The 16,057-nt window shown below is 36.8% G+C and overlaps 1 protein-coding gene across 1 annotated transcript in view; it reads left to right on the forward strand.

The window, feature by feature from the left end:
• The window catches only part of SSX2IP (synovial sarcoma, X breakpoint 2 interacting protein), a 19,647-nt gene that overhangs the window by 721 nt on the left and 2,869 nt on the right, over window positions 1-16,057 (forward strand). The window contains exons 2-12 of the mRNA XM_010293820.1: window positions 1,070-1,179; window positions 1,967-2,133; window positions 2,372-2,572; window positions 4,358-4,468; window positions 5,717-5,852; window positions 7,507-7,582; window positions 7,660-7,831; window positions 11,018-11,168; window positions 12,681-12,817; window positions 13,261-13,434; window positions 15,699-15,810. Of these exons, the coding sequence (XP_010292122.1) occupies window positions 1,137-1,179; window positions 1,967-2,133; window positions 2,372-2,572; window positions 4,358-4,468; window positions 5,717-5,852; window positions 7,507-7,582; window positions 7,660-7,831; window positions 11,018-11,168; window positions 12,681-12,817; window positions 13,261-13,434; window positions 15,699-15,810 (1,480 nt within the window). The 5' untranslated portion in view covers window positions 1,070-1,136. The remainder of the gene's footprint in view (window positions 1-1,069; window positions 1,180-1,966; window positions 2,134-2,371; window positions 2,573-4,357; window positions 4,469-5,716; window positions 5,853-7,506; window positions 7,583-7,659; window positions 7,832-11,017; window positions 11,169-12,680; window positions 12,818-13,260; window positions 13,435-15,698; window positions 15,811-16,057) is intronic.

The raw sequence follows: 16,057 nt of genomic DNA on the forward strand, positions 1-16,057 counted from the left end.
ATAGCTTTTTCCACAGTGATAAAAATACAAGGTTTTGGTGTTAGAAATCTGGAAGTTGCTTATCCAGAGTGCGTTTATTGGAACATTGCTGGGGGGAGGTGTGGGGTGGGGGGGTGGTTAGGGGAAAACATCCCTGTGCTTTAAAAGTCTACGGAGTCCATCTAAAACTGACTTGAGGTTTTGTTCCAAAGTGTTACCTGAAAAAAAGGGGGCCGCCTTTCCTGTCAGGTGGAAAGCTTGTTTCCCCAAAGCATCATTGTTCATGTAACAGCTGATGGGTTGCGCTGTCCAAGTCTTAAGCATCCAAGCTGGATTTTAAGTTTCCAGCAGTGTGGTAACTAATGCTATTATGTGCCGCCTTTTTGGGTGGTGGATGTAGGTTGAGGGGACAATTGGTTTGTTCATTCTTACGAGTATGTGACTTTCCTTCTGCTTCCAGAGGGCCAGTGCTGTACTGAGTGGCTGTGCCAGTGGGGTAAGGCTTCTTCTGTTTGTTTTCTTCAAGTTTAGAGACTCTGCAAAGAAGCAAGCAACTTGCCAGGTAACTAAATGTGTAGATTAAGTTAAATCTAAATGGCTAAACATTTATTAGAAATTTCTTTGCCCTCTCTCTGCCAACATATCTTCTCTAGAGCCTTTATTATCCTTCTCTTTAATCCCACTCAGACAGATTTATGTTAAAAACTTCACATGTGTTTATCTTCCTAAAATTGCATTCTGGTTATATGACAGGAAAATATTGAATATTTGGCTTGCTGTGTTTTCTCTGCTGTATATCAAAAGAAACAACTGAGTTATCTACAGTGTGTCTTTATTACTTTCATGTGTGCATGGCATTTTAGCTTTAGTTAATGGTTTACAAGACTTAGTTAAGTTTAAGGCTAACTAACTATAGATAGATGCATCATTTTTACAGTGTATTTGCTGTGTTTACTGTGTTCCAAGTGCTGTGTAAAGAAGTAGAAGAATTTCTTGTGGCTCAAGTCCAATAGTCACTCTCCTATGCCTGCTTTAATCTTCTAGCTGTATTAGCTGCTATTGTTAATCTAAAATGCTCTTGCTATTTTAGGAGATGCCTACGTAATGCACGTTGCCAGCAATTGTACTAAATACTTCACTGCACTGTCTTTGTTGCTATGGGAGATTGGAAGACTATTACTGTGCCAGTGCTGTCATCAGGTAAACTGATAATATTTTGAATTTATTGGATTTTCTAACTTTACCAGTGATGATGTAGCTGCTGAAGAGAAAGAGATTGGAGTTTTGTGCATGACATACTTGACTAGTTAAGCAGAATGTTAAATAATGCATAGTACATACAGTGCTTTGTTTTGAAATGAGTCTTTACAGAAATGCTGCTGTAAAATACTGTCCTTTCACGTATATGTATATAAAAAGGTTCTAAGACTTTTCAGGCACACTTTTTTTTTAATTGCAACTTTCAGGATATCTTGCGTTTTCAGAGGTTTATTTACTTGTTCTAAATTCTGTTGCCTCATAAATTGATTACAAATTTATTAAAGGTGTAAATATTTTTTGCCTGCTTCTTCCTAGTGGAAGAGTAAATTACAGCATACAGTTAATACAAATAAGGTTATCATGCATTCTATAAAAATTTTGACTAAATATGGAGCTTTTGCACCTGTTGGGGAAAAAAAATAAAAATTGTGTTGAGGCAAGCCAACTGGGAAGAAAGGCTGGGCAGTCTTTCTTTTGGCAGAGGAGTAAAATTTGACAGATAATATCTTAAGATGTTATTGAGTCTTTAAATCTTCAGTGGAATTTTACATGCTTTTTTCCATTGTGAATTGTTTAATATGTCATTCTAGATGAAATTCTAAGCTTTAGACTTGTAAATTTCTGTAAATAATAATTTGAATAGCTGGGGATTTGATTTTTTTTTTTCTGTATGTGATGTGTCCCAAACTACTAGCCCTGACTGGTTTCTTAATGTTTTTAACTTTAGATAGCAAAAATATTTTTCAATATACCTCAGAAAGAAAGATATCTTCCCCAAGCATGAGCTCACAAGTGCTACGTTTGCCACTGCCTTCATCCAAAAGCATGCACGGCTTTTTCAGTGCCTTCTGCACAGAAGAGAATATTGAAGAGAGTATATCCTATCTCAATAGGGTAAGCCAGATCTTGTTTATTGGACACTGTGTAAAGGTGACATTAAATTAGTTGTGCTAGTAAAGATTCACTGGATTAAGAAGGCTTCTTTCTCAATGCTCAGAAGACAAAGTTGATGGGGAATAAGACTTTATTTTTTTCCCCCTTCATGTAGGATTTTACCTGCTATTGTTTCTCTTTTGGAGAATTGTGAAAGATTGATGCAGTTATTTATTCCCCTCCCCTTGTCTTTTACTAGGAATTGACAACATTGGGCTTTCCTTCTATTTATGCGGAGTCCAAAGGAAAAGAATTAAATTTAATATCCATCATAAATTGCATGAATGAATTGCTTGTACTGCAGCACAAGAACCTTCGAGCTCAGGAAGAAGTAGAAATGCAGCATCTGAAACTGGGTAGCGATATGGATCACTTACAGAACTGCTATGCTAAATTAAAGGTAGAAAACAAGATAATTCGACCAATATTATGAAGTACTTGTTTTAAAGATACTGTACATTCTTAACAGTTAGTGCTTTTTTTTTGGTTGTTTTTCTCCCCAGTACTAATCTGCAACTGTTTTTTTATATGCATTTTTGGGTTGTTTTTGAAGTCTTTTTCCAGTTGGAAAATTCCTTAAACTTAACAAAATATGAGTTAATGGGAGAACTGAAAGGTTATTGAGAATTGTGGTATCTTTAATCAAGGAGGAGAGAAGACTGTTCAGATTGGAAGTGCTAATGCCTGCTGTGGGCAAAAATGTTAAACATTTCAGTTTGTATCATTCAGTATCACTTAAAAGGATATGCCCAGCTCTAAGAGATAAATTCCCAATATAATTGTAACCAGTAAAAGTGTAGGTGGCATTTCTAGTGTATATCACAGGGTTGTTCTCAGTCTTTCTCCATATCTGTAGCTTTTTTTACTTGTTGGTAAATACTTTACATGTATTTTACTTGTTGTTCGATTCCTTGGACAGCTGACTACATGGTGTCTTTGTAAGAGTTGCTCAGAAGCTGTTGTCAAAACTGAAGTTACTAAGCTTTGTTCTATCACAGGATAAATACATGCACAAGGCCAGTCATTGTGGAGTAGCTGATATGTTGGAAGATCACAGCCTATGCTACTTCATGGGTACTTGTATGCACTGTCACATTAATGTTGTCTTTCTCTTGATTCTGTCAGGAAAACAATATTTCAATGCTGATTTGGGGCCTTCTTAGGCTTGCTTTTCACTAGGGCTGGACAACACTGTCTCCTTGACAAGTACTACTGTAGATTCGCAAAATCTTAGTAGTCCTGCTGAGATTGGTCATCTGTGTAGACGCATTTTGATGTGACATTAAAAATAATGTGTAGCTCGTTTTTATACGAATGCTATATAATGTTAAGTTCCAGAACACTGCAGTTACTTTCCCTAGACAAATGGTTTCAAGGTGAGAGGGGGAAAATCTTGTATTACTTCAATCCCAGGCACTTAATTTAGCTGTCAGCTTATAAGGTTTCTCATACAAGTTCTTTCAGATACCATGCAGGAATCCTCTTGAATTCCACTATTGTGTTACCAATATTCCAGTGTGGTTTGCTTAGAAGTTCTTGTTGCTTAAATATCTCTACACCTTTGTAGCTCACTATATATATGAAGACAAAGAACTTGTATGTAGTGTTCGGCTCTGTCATTTAAGTTGGCAATTTCAGGTTTGTTTGAGTCTCATTTGTGGAAGAATTTCTAAAAGTTAGTTTTGCATAATCTGTTATAATGAGATCATCTGTCTAGCCTTACTCTATATATGTGCAATGCCGCGTTTGCTTTGCTATGGTCACAGTCTGCATGTCTGTGTTAATTGTTCCCTTGATTATTTAACAGAAGCATTCCAGTAATGCTGTAGCCTCAAATTCATACAGGTTGCTTAGTATCTGCCTCACTATCACAGTATAGATATGCTTACAGAATCCTGACTTAATGAAAAAGTAATAACTGTATAAGATAATATCTGTTAAATACCAAGCTAAAATTTTTGTTTCTTGTGAGCGAGAGTGTTTCTTGTACTGGAGAATCATACTTCTTGCTTCAGAAAATAGAACTAACTTGTCATTAAGAATGTATGATCATCCCCAACACATCAGAGATGAAATATATAGGCTAACCTACTGAAGTTAGTTTGGTAGTTTGTTTGTTTTGGTTTTTTTTATAATCCTTTGCTATTAATTCTTATTGATACTGAACCATCAACACTTTTTCTAGGAACAGTTGGAATTATCTAAAAGGGAAATAGTTGGACTTCAGGAAAGAGACAGACAACTGCAAAGCAAGAACAGAAATTTGCACCAGTTACTTAAAAATGAAAAGGATGAAGTGAGTTGTCTTGTACTTTAACACAAGTCATTACATAAATATTCAATAATATGATTGTTTGCAAGGAGTCTCCTAATTGTTCACTTCGAATGCTTTTTTGTTGGTAAATGTTGTCTTTCATGAAAGTGAAATTGGTATGTTACCTATGGATAAATAGGTTCTATAAGGGATAGGTCCAAGTTATAACAATAGTAGAGAGTACTGCAGAAATGCACACGTGCAATTTTCTAAGGCTTTCTATATTTTTGAGCATAGCTTTATCTTAGAATGTTTAAAAATATCAAATAGTAGGAGGGGGCAACAGGATTCAGTCACATCCTCAAATGTATGTGTATAGGACCTTTTGTTTGTTCTGGTTTTGTTTTGGTTTTTATATTGTAGAGGAGAGCAGAAGACAAAAAAGGGAGGTGGGGGGGAACCCATCCCAAAAGCAGTCTCATTAAACTTGAGAGTCTTGGAAGAACCAAGATCAGAAAACACTTTGAAATCCAAGACACTGCTTAGTTTGGCATTTGTTTCCAGTGTGCTCCTTCTCCCCCACTGTACTTCACATGGCTCCTAAGCTTCTGTGAGTGTTCTCTGTGTTCATAAATGTATTCATGCAGTCAGGAATCCCCGTACTATCTGTATATAGTGAACATCCTAAAGTTCAAGCTTAAAATATTGAATGTGGTATATGTTTGTATGGTTAAAATTGATTAAAAAAAAAAAACCCAAACACCACCACCCAGGTATTGATAGTACAGGCCAAGAATATGCTTTATGATATATTTTAATGTTCTTTTCGACCAAATGGAATAGTCTGTCTTCCAGCATCCTGCTGCCCGAAAGAAGAGTTTATTTTTTAGTGTAAACCTAACAAGCATACTTTAGAATTAAACTAGATCCTGCATATTAATTACTGAAACCAAAAATATGTCTTTGTTCAGTTCAGTAAAGGTGTTAAAGAAGGCTAGGTGAATTGCCAGAACATGAGTTCAGTTGTACTTCAGAGGAGCTATAGTATTATAATATATTGCTTATGGTGTTGGTTTCTGCAGCAAAAAACCTAAATTCCCCAAGATAAGTCTGAGATCAGAATCCATGGGTTGGGAGAGTTGTCCTGATGCCTTTTGTTACTTCCTTTCACCAGAAATATGGTTTAATAGAAGTGTCATTTTGCTTCATGTATTTGTTTTGGTTTTCTGAAGAAATTTATGTGTTTATGCTTTAGTTAAAGAAATACAGTTTTTGTGGGGTTGCTTTTAGGTGCAGAAGTTACAGAACATAATTTCAAGTAGAGCTACACAGTACAATCATGATATGAAGAGGAAAGAGAGAGAGTATAACAAATTAAAGGAACGTTTACATCAATTAGTCATGAACAAAAAGGACAAAAAGATAGGTAAGAAGTTTCATGAGGTTTTGTGAGTTTTACTACAGCAAAATAGTATATTCTGTGTGTTAAAAATGTTTAAATTTGGTTCTGGGTATCTTCAAAGTCAATGTGGCTCTCCGCTTCAAGATTTTTATTTGCATGTTAAAATCTTGCATAAAAGATGTAATATTTCATGTCAGCCAACTGTGTTAGGCTAATAAACATTTATATTGTGTTCCATAAGATTGTTTACTGAGCACAAACCAAGGTGGAGATCTTTACAGAATGAGTTTTTTATTAGGGAGTATTACTTGGAATTAATTCCTAAACTAGAGCTATGTTTCTTCTACTTTCTTGCTACTGCTACTATCACAGTGTTTGTGACACTATCCAAAGTCTTGTATTATGCCCACCAGTTAAAATTGGGAAGGAACTTTGCATGAGCTTTTTTCCCCTTAAGATACTACAGTCTACTTGTGTTAACAAGAAGTGATAAGGAAATGTTAGAGAGGAACTAACATAAGATAGACATAGCATCTAGTGCTACGTGAAACGAGGAGAAAAGAAATCTACTCTTATCATATGAATACTTGCACGTTGTACTGCCCAAAAATGTGTTCAAGATATTCATCAGTGCTGTTCAGCAGAAGTATAGTTTTTTTGCAGTGTGCTGCTGAAAATAGGTATCAGTGTTATGTAACGGATAAAAATATCTGCACCTTTTGGTTCATATGTCTGGCCTTGGAGTATTTATGTAATTTTTCTCCAGCAGAAGGGAAGTCCTGCTCTTCTATTACCCTTCCTGCCACCCCCAAAACACTCAGCTGTTTGCCAGCTGTAGTCCATGTTGTATTTTAGTAAGCTGGTTTAGTTCACTAAACCAGAAGAAAACTATTCATGTTGTTGCCAAGTTGGTTTTCTGCTGATTTACTTTTTCTTAAAGTGCTTGTTGGTAAGCCAAACCAGGTTAGGACACTGTAGCAGGAACACCCATTTTGGCTACAGAAAGTCTTTAGGTATCAGCTCAGTCATCTCTAGAGGCCTCATCCCGAGATCAGCAGAATGAACTTGTGGCACTTCTTGACTCTTCCAGCTGTCTAATACTAGTTCAAATGTCAGGTAAAAATAACGTTTTAAATCTAGTTACTGTTAGCTTGATAGCTATCTAGAATGGAACTTGGACCACTAATCTGTAGTCACGTGGTGTTCTGGCGTTTTTGTTGTAGGGTGGCTTTTGTTTGTGGTTTTCCCCCCCCTCTTCAAATGTGGACAGAGAAGTTTCTTTGTTTTGAGGAACACCTTGTAAAACATCAGGAAGTTGTTTGACCTAAACTGGAGATAAAACTGGCATTGTTGCCAGAAGAGAGGTTAGAGTTGATACACCATTGATATATAGCTGAAATAGGGATGAAGGTGCCATTTAGAAACACATAAAAAAGATAAGACAGAATGAGAATACATCCCTCCGTCAGTGTCCAAACACAAAAATTATCTTCTTTCCATGATTATTTTATTGTTACTTTAAGCAGGGCAGTGTGGTTTCATATGGGTCTGAAGATTGAGGGAGATATTTGGGTAATGTGGTCTCTTGACAGCAACTACATGTAAACGCAATGTCATATGAATACTTAAACATTTGCATGTTGTTTCACGCTTTTTGAAATATCCTTTTCATTTGTAGCTATGGAAGTTCTAAATTATGTTGGTAGAGCTGATGGGAAGAGAGGTGCATGGAGGACTGATAAGACAGAAGCCAGGTAGTTGTCTTAGAACAACATTAATTGAAGTGTATATTATAGCCGTGATGTTATTACTGTAAGACTTCTTCTTCCAGAAATGAAGAAGAAATGTACAAAGTTCTGCTAAGTGATTATGAACAACGCCAAAATCAGCTTTTAGTGGAAAACGCTGAGCTGAAGAAAGTTCTTCAGCAAATGAAAAGAGAGATTATTTCACTTCTCCCACCACAGAAACAGAAACCTAAAGAAAGGTCTGAAGATGGGCCAGTAAGTATTCTTCAGTTAAAATTAAATCTGTATGGTAGTTCGGAGTAATTTGGTCATTAAGAAAAAAAAAGTAAGCTTCCTGTGTAACTTGCAGTAGATTTCACATCCTGTGCTATGCTTGAAATCATCCATGTTTAAATGTTCTACTGTCTGTGAACAACACCCAGTGTATCCTCCCCAGTTAGTCAATGGGAAGCTTGAAAGTATACTTTGAATTTTAAATGCAGTAGGTACCTGTATGTAATTCTATATAACGATGCCTTTTGAGTTTTGTCTGCCTTCCATCCTAAGATGTTGATGCTAGCTTTCAAGGTGCTTATGCAAAGAAACTAGGCCTCCCATAGAATCCATGGGGGTGGAGGAAATGTAATTAGGGTGTGTTCCTATAAGAGAAGCTGTTAGTTCCTTTTACAGAGCTGCTGTTATGTTCAAGCAAAATGTTTGGTTTCCAAGTAAAATAGTTTGTGGGTTTTTTGTTTGTTTCCAGGTTGTAAGTATTTCTTTTTTTACATAGGATACTTTATTTTTATGTAACAGCAGACTGCGCATTCATTGCTTATCAGAGTTCGTTTATTCCTTTTGCTGATTCCTTGCTAGAAGTTGCAGTTCTGTTTTGAAAGTGAAGTAGGGAATAATCTAGAAGGTTAACTGAGCTTTCTCTTGGAAACCAGAGAAAGAGTATCCCTGGGCATAAGAAATAGTTGAAATACTGAAGACATGCAAAAAGGCTAGATTCTAGGAATCATTCAAGATTGATGGTGTACTAGTAATAGGATATTAAGAGAACATGGATACTTGACGGAACGAAGTATTTCTTATTATAGTAAATAGTATATGCTGGTACGTCAATGTGTAGATGGAGCCTTCCAGAGCGTGCTGTTTCTGTGGAATCTAGTACTTGCCATTTCAGAAGGTCCCCTGTCGTGCTCAAGTTGCTGCATGACTTCCTTTATTTCTGAGCCATCGCAGGTGCATTTGTCCAGCCCCAGAATGTGCTGTGTAGAAGAGTGCTAGACTCTCTCTGGCCACTTCTTTGTAAGATGTGAACAAACTCTTTTTAACTTCATTGGCTGACTTGCCTTCTATACCTCACAGAATGACTCCCATGTGTATTTAGTGAAGTAGTCAGTAATGTGCGGTGTGTTAACCTTTTCTTATGTGATGAACTTCTAAGGTAATCAGTAGACCTGATTGTTACTATAGCTCAGCAGCAAGAAGTTGATCTTCAGTAGTGGGTGTTGGATATAATTTATAGTATAAAGCATAATCAGGTACCAGTTCTGTAAGTGGTCCTTCCGCTCTTAGGATTCCAGCGAGGCCAGGAGTGTTCGGCACAAACTTGAGTACCCTGGTGAAAATCCAGCTGTGGGAATGGGCTCTTTATGGAGTTGTGTGTTGAAACAAACTTGAGGAAAAACTGGGACTTAGTGCTCTGAAATTCACTGTTCTTGGGTGATTAGACAAGTATTTGTTAACTGTTGTAGTGTTAATCGTCTACTAAGAAAGTATTAAAAGCCTGCACTGAAACTTCTGATTAGTTCTCTTTGTAATAGTACTAATTAACCAAATTAAGCAGAAAACTACTTAGTAGACAACAGTAATTTCTAGTAGTAGAATAATAAAAGTGCTTACTAGATGCAAGTCTCAAGTGGAGTTATTTCAGCATGACAGTAGGGCAGTGTGGCGTTTTTGGTTTGTTGCGTGGGGTTTTTTAATGTTGTTTTTATTTTGGGAGTTCTTTCCATTTAATCTATTTCATGCCTTATCTAATTCCATGCCACTCTAGAACCGGAGATGGTTTTTGTCATCACAGGAACACTGCTTTAGTTTTTTTACATCTGTCAAATGAATATCAAATATGGTTTTGTGGAAATAAATTATGTATTTAAGACTTAGTCTATCCCACAATGTGTGTTTTACATTGATTAGTTTTTTGTTTAGAAGTACTGGTTTGCTTTGTGAATGTCTGAAAATAAATTTCTAGTTAACATAACATCTGATAGTTCATGCTTGTTTGTAGCTATCAACATTTTTGGTATGAAATATGAACTCTTATTGAATCCCTTTCAGAATAAAAAAAAACCCCAAACATTGCATTTCTAAGTAGAAATGCTAATTCATATTGATTCTTGGAAGGAAACATACACCTTGGCGTGTGTCAGGTAATGATGTAGTCATGTCATATATCATTTTGCTTTCCATCGCAAATAACAGCCGTGAAACCAGCCAGACTGTCATATTGTCACAGTACTATCCAGAGGCCTACTCCAGACTGGGCTTTCATTGTGTTAACATATATAAATATAAGTAAAGGAATAAGATGTTTCTTTATGAAGTGACACAAAACTCTTAAACCGGCCAACCAAAAAAAACCAAAACAAGAAACCACCAAACCCAAAAACCGCTTTTTTAATACAGCTGTTTTACTCCTTAAGATCCGCTGTGATGCAGGTTTGAAAGAAAGTGCTTACTGCATATGTAAATGAATTTGATGCCTTTGAACTTCTTGTATTTGTACTTCCTATGCTGTTTTTCTTACCTACTTGTAGATAAAGGGGATTGCATAGAATGGTTTAGATGCTTGAGGAGAGTGGAGTATTCATGCCAGGTATTCAAACAGCTACAGCTAGTCGTCTTCTCTTGCCCATTTAGACTTTTATGTTTTAGCTGTTAGAGGTAGCATTCAGGTTTGATGTTTGAACAGTAGTGTAAACTGGAAGTGGGAGAGGTGTGTTAATTCCACTCTACCTTCAGTGTGGTATGGGCTTTTTTTCATCATGGAGGAAAATAAGGCAGACTTAATTCTCAACAGGAGAAAATCTTTGTCTGAAATCCTGTTCATGCTCTATAGTGAGTTTATGGGCAGCTACCGCTTAAGTTTGACAGCAGAACTCATCAGTCAGAACTTGCCTAGCTTGGTGATGTGTGAGAGTGATTGAGTCTTGCTAGCCAATAGGCTCCGGGGTGGTGTTCTGGGGACCTCTGGGTCACTTCGGTCTCTTCAGCGTTACGTTGTCAGGGAACTTAACTCCCTGACAGTCAAATTTCCCTTGATGGAAAAATCTTTCCTGCATATAAGGTTTTCCTTCTCTTCAGTAAATTAAATCCATATGCATATTTAAATAAACAAATACACATCTTTGGAGTGGTGGAGTAGTTTGCAGCTTCTTGTTTTTGCTTCTACAGGTGCTGTCAGACCTGGAGGAAGATATCGGAGAGTTAAATAAAGAGAATATGTGGGAACTATCTTGTGAAACTGTGCGAGAGCAGCTTACCAACAGCATTAGAAAACAATGGAGAATGTTGAAAAATCATGTTGAAAAGCTGGATAACCAAGGTGACGTTTAAGTGTATTACATGTACATAGAAAATGCTACCGATAATTCTATTTGGTATCATGCTCTTAGGAATTACTTTACTGACTGTCGAAGCTAAAAGGAAGCAAAAATGGAAGAAATTGTGACTTGGTAGACTTTCTGAAGGGGCTTGTGATTGGCATTTTTCTGTGAGTTTTTTTAATTGTAGCTAGTTAGGGAAGGAATTGCATGCCAAGCCTGTTAGCCATGAGAAAGGACATGATTCTAGTTTGACACAGTAAACAGCAACTTTCTGAAGAAATAATTATTTTTCTCTTGAAAGTACATGCCCTGTAATAATGTTTGTTGCCTTTCCCCACCTTTGAGATGTTCAAGTAATGCAGATATAACAATCTGAAGTAATTGGATGCAAAATATGTAAACCCTTCTCAGGAGTCTAGACTTGCCACATCCATTCCTCTGAGGCTTCTTGTGGCATTCTAAAGTGAACTGGTTGATGGTGTGGTGCCGGACTCTCCTCATTTCCAGCTGTTAAAAAGCATTAAAAGATGGCTAAAAATATATAAAATTCTTTCCTAGTATTATTTTCCCATGCAAGCAAATGCTGCTGCTACCATAGGGATGTTTGCAGTCAAGAATAAGACTGAGAAGGTCACGCATGCAATTGCAAATAAAAGAGCAGATGGTCTATGAGAATATGTTTATACCATAGAAAGAATTATAAGAACACTTGTTCTGAGTAATACTTGATTTGATGTAACGAACTGAAAAAATAGTTGTAAGCACCAGGAAAAAGGTTTCAAGTATTTGCTGTTTACTTGGAGTCACCTTTTTGATGGGTTTTTTATTTATAGAGATGACCATAGTCTAGTCCTTTAGGATTCAGTTAATGTTCAAACACTGGCATCAGGGGATCAAAAGCTGGCTCATTTCAACCACTGTGATAGCTATGTGTGAAATTAAGTAAAGCAGTATGTAATTATACAAAATACACTTTATTCTTCTCTAATTCATTCCCTTTACTGGGATAAAAATATGCACACAATGTTTGTTAGCTCTGTTTCTCCTTCACAGGACTTGAAGGAAAAGGCTTTCTTTTTATATCTGTGATAAATATAGTTACTGTCATATTTTTATGAACACACAAGCCCTTCAAAAATGGGCTCGGAAGAACAGGCTAACAGCATGTCAGTGAAATAAGCCCGTTGACTTGATTTTTCTTTTAAATAACTGCTGAAACAAGTGGGAGTTTTGTGTGACACTTATTGCAGCGCAGACACTTGGTTTACCTTGGGGAATGTGAAGCAGCTATGTCTTCATTGCCTTTTTTTCTGAACTGGATTGTGTGCATAATTACATGTGTAGCACCAAATCTGCATCTCTTGTCTGAGATAGAAATGCTTTTGAATAGACTGGGTATCTGTCTTTCAGGATAAAACAAATACGGTCTAAAACCTTTTGCTATTGCTATGAATCCCTGATGTGAGAGATTTTGTTTGTCTGTTTTTTAAGTAGCTTTTTTCCCCCCTTAGTGTCACGTGTACACTTAGGAGCTTTGAATGAAAAAGATGTCATTTCAAGAGAAGACCATGAGCTGGAAACTGAAAAGCTAGAGTTAGAGATTCAGCAATGTAAAGAAATGATCAAAACTCAGCAACAGCTCTTACAGGTAGTAGGCTTTAATTTGTCTTATTTTTCTCAACTGAATCTAAGCTTTCTTGTTTTTTTTTTTTATGTGCCACTTTTCTCACCTCTGAGCCTTTCTCCATTCTTTGATAATGCTTTTTAAATAAAGTATCTTAATGGTTGGTCCAAGTATAGATGTGCTAGTGGGTTGGTTAGTAATTTAATGAGTTTGTAATCCTGGTAGGAATAATTCTGGGGGATAAACAAAGGTGAAGAAGGCTGATGAGGTCAAGCTGCCTGAACAGGGACATTTTGCTTGCCATCTGAATCTCTGCCCCCAACAGTGACCAACTTGATACTTACTACATTGTTTGTTTCCATATTAAACTTCAACCATTCTTCTGATAAAATTCGACCTGTGGAAATAATGTTCCTCTTAACAGTCACACTCAAATTAACATTTCTTTTGTTGCTTTATATCTGCAGCAGCAGCTTATGTCTCCATGTGACGACGACACAACTCTGTTGCTACAGGACTGCTATTTGTTGGAAGAAAGAGAGCGTCTTCAGGAAGAATGGAGGCTATTTAGAGAACAAAAAAAGAATTTTGAGAAGGAACGAAGAAGTTTTACAGAGGCTGCTATTAGATTAGGACTTGAGGTATTAGAAAAGTAGAAAGGTATTAGAAAAGGGAACTCCTGTGGAAGATGAGTTACAATTGTTAAGTAGTTTTACTGTTATACACACTAAAGCGGAGCCATTCAACAATAACTGCTCGCGAACACCTATAGAGAAAGATCATTCCCATACTGTGTAAAACATATCTTTGGCCATTGTAGGAGATCATTCTGTTGGCATTTCAAAAAACCAAGTTTTTTGACTGTATTGGAAAATACAGTTGCTGCTGGAATGACACATTTTTGTTTCAGCTTTTGAAATATCTAAGTACTTCCAAAAATCATTCCACTTATTCACTAAATGCTTTATTAGATGCTGCATAAGTTTGGTTTACTGTGAAGGCAAGGCCTATGAAATTTTCAGTGAGATTTGGCTGCAGAGTTGAATTCTGAAAGGTACCTGATTCCTAAACTTTTGTGAAAACCAGTGACTATTGCAGAAATGCCAAGTAATTGCTGCCTTTCCCTTTGTTAGGGTCATAATCTGTTCTGTTCTTGTAGCCAGTAAGCACACTCACTGGAAGGCAGTCAGGGTAGGTGTGTCTCTAAATGTGCTCTAGCATGTGTGTCCTTTGGTCTAGCCAATAGTTAGGGCCAAGAACATGAAGGGGCTTACAAATTTAGCAGGGAAAGGAGGCCATGATGTGGTGATGAAACTATGATGGTGCAGATATGACAGGAAAAAAGCCATTGAAGGAAAAAAGAAATGGACTTCAGATTTATTGCTTATAGAACTGCTTGCTTTGACATGCAGAGGAGAAAGCTGGAGTGGGATGTGATTTAAAATTTATAAAACTGGATTCAGTTGGTCAGATGAAAGCAGTACTGTTGTTCACCAAATATCTCAAGATTAGGACTAGAGGGAACTCAGAACTACTTGAAATTAAGTCTAAAACATATCTAAATAAGGTACACTTTTAGATCTCAGGCCATTGACTTCTGGATTTTGCTGCTATGGGAGATTGTGAAGGCAATCAATACCAGCAGGTTCAAAAAGCAGTTGCCGAAGCTCATGAACAACACATTCAGAGTTGGATACTAAAAGGGGGAGGACAAGGGGATGCCTTCCAACATCTCTAATCAAATGATTTCTGAGGCTGGGAACCTCTGAGGGAATGCACCACAGAAAGTGGACAGGTTCATGTGATCTTATAAGTAGCATCTCTTGTGACCATTGTTGGAGATAGAATACTGAGCTAGATGGACAACTTGTCTGACTCAAGACAGCTTTTTTATACTTATGCTGTAAAACTTATTGTAAAGAACATAAAATACTTTAGATTTTGCTTGAGATACTGGCACAGCAGTAGTTCACATAGTGACAAATACTGACTCAGACCACTGCATATAGATATGTGTTATTCAACTTTTTAATTTTATTTTATTTGCATTTTAATGAGTTCATGAATTTAATGTTGGACCTTGAATTCAGCTTTAAAATTCTTGTGTGATAATAAATGATAATTGTTTGTCCAGAAATGTTTAGGACTATATTGCAGCATAAGTGTAACTACTCATGCTTCTACTTGTTAAAATGCTCACCTATGAAAAGAGAAGCAATACTGTAAGCTTTGTAGGTGTCTGAGAGTTTGCATTGGAGTTCAGCTTGCTCTGTTTTCTACTGACATAGTAGAAATAATTTCATATAATGGGGATGTCCTGTTTCACTGATGGTTTTTGGAGATGAAATAGCTTGTTGCTTGATTCCAGAGCCATTGGATCTCCTGGAGGTTGTCTTTTAGCCATTATTTTCTTTTTCTGTGTTCAGAGTGATTGGAAATTGAAACAACCCCTTTCTTTTTGCCCTAGTTTTGGACAGAAGTCATCAGTGCTATTTTCAATGTCATTTTTATCTGTTTAGGAGAAGACTCAGGGTTGAGGTTTAACCAGTAATCCTTACTGGAGGCAGCCCTCATTCCTGGGCAGCTCCCAAGAGGTAGTGCTACCCTAAAGGTGGAAGGGGAGCATAGGAGGCAGCAATAGGAGATTGTGCCACTGGAGTGGAGAACAGTAAAATGAAAGGATTAGTCAGACCTCTGTGAAACAAACTGTGGAGTTTGACTTGTAAATAAATACCTCCTCAGCTAATCCTTGTTGGTTTCAAAATCTTGCTTACATGACTAATTCTGTGTTAAACTCCTGGCTCTTGTTAATTACATGGGCTTTCTTAGATAGTCCACATTAAATTGATGCTATTCTAAGGTTGTTCCTGTGATCATAAGTGTAAACTGTCATTTCTTTTCCTAGAGAAAGGCATTTGAAGAAGATAGAGGAGCCTGGCTGAAGCAACAATTCTTAAGTATGTCTACCGATTACAAGCACTCTGAAAATGTGACAACTCCAAGTGCCTCCTTAGGAAGCAAGTATTTGGTTTCAAATTATGTTCTTGTAATGTGTTTCTTTCCCCTCTTTCAACTAGAAGATGCAAGTATGAACAAAATTATTAAAAAAAAAAAATCCAAAACAAACCAACACCCCCAAAAAACCCCCAAAACACCCAACCAAAACTTCTCAAGACAAATTTTATCATGTATATGTATGCCTCTACCTGTCAGGGTAACTGGTGGTTCAAAATCTCCTCTTAAAAAGGGAATCATGGTAACTCT

This window comes from Phaethon lepturus, unplaced genomic scaffold (assembly GCF_000687285.1).
Source record: "Phaethon lepturus isolate BGI_N335 unplaced genomic scaffold, ASM68728v1 scaffold1699, whole genome shotgun sequence".
NCBI classification, from domain to species: Eukaryota; Metazoa; Chordata; class Aves; order Phaethontiformes; family Phaethontidae; genus Phaethon; species Phaethon lepturus.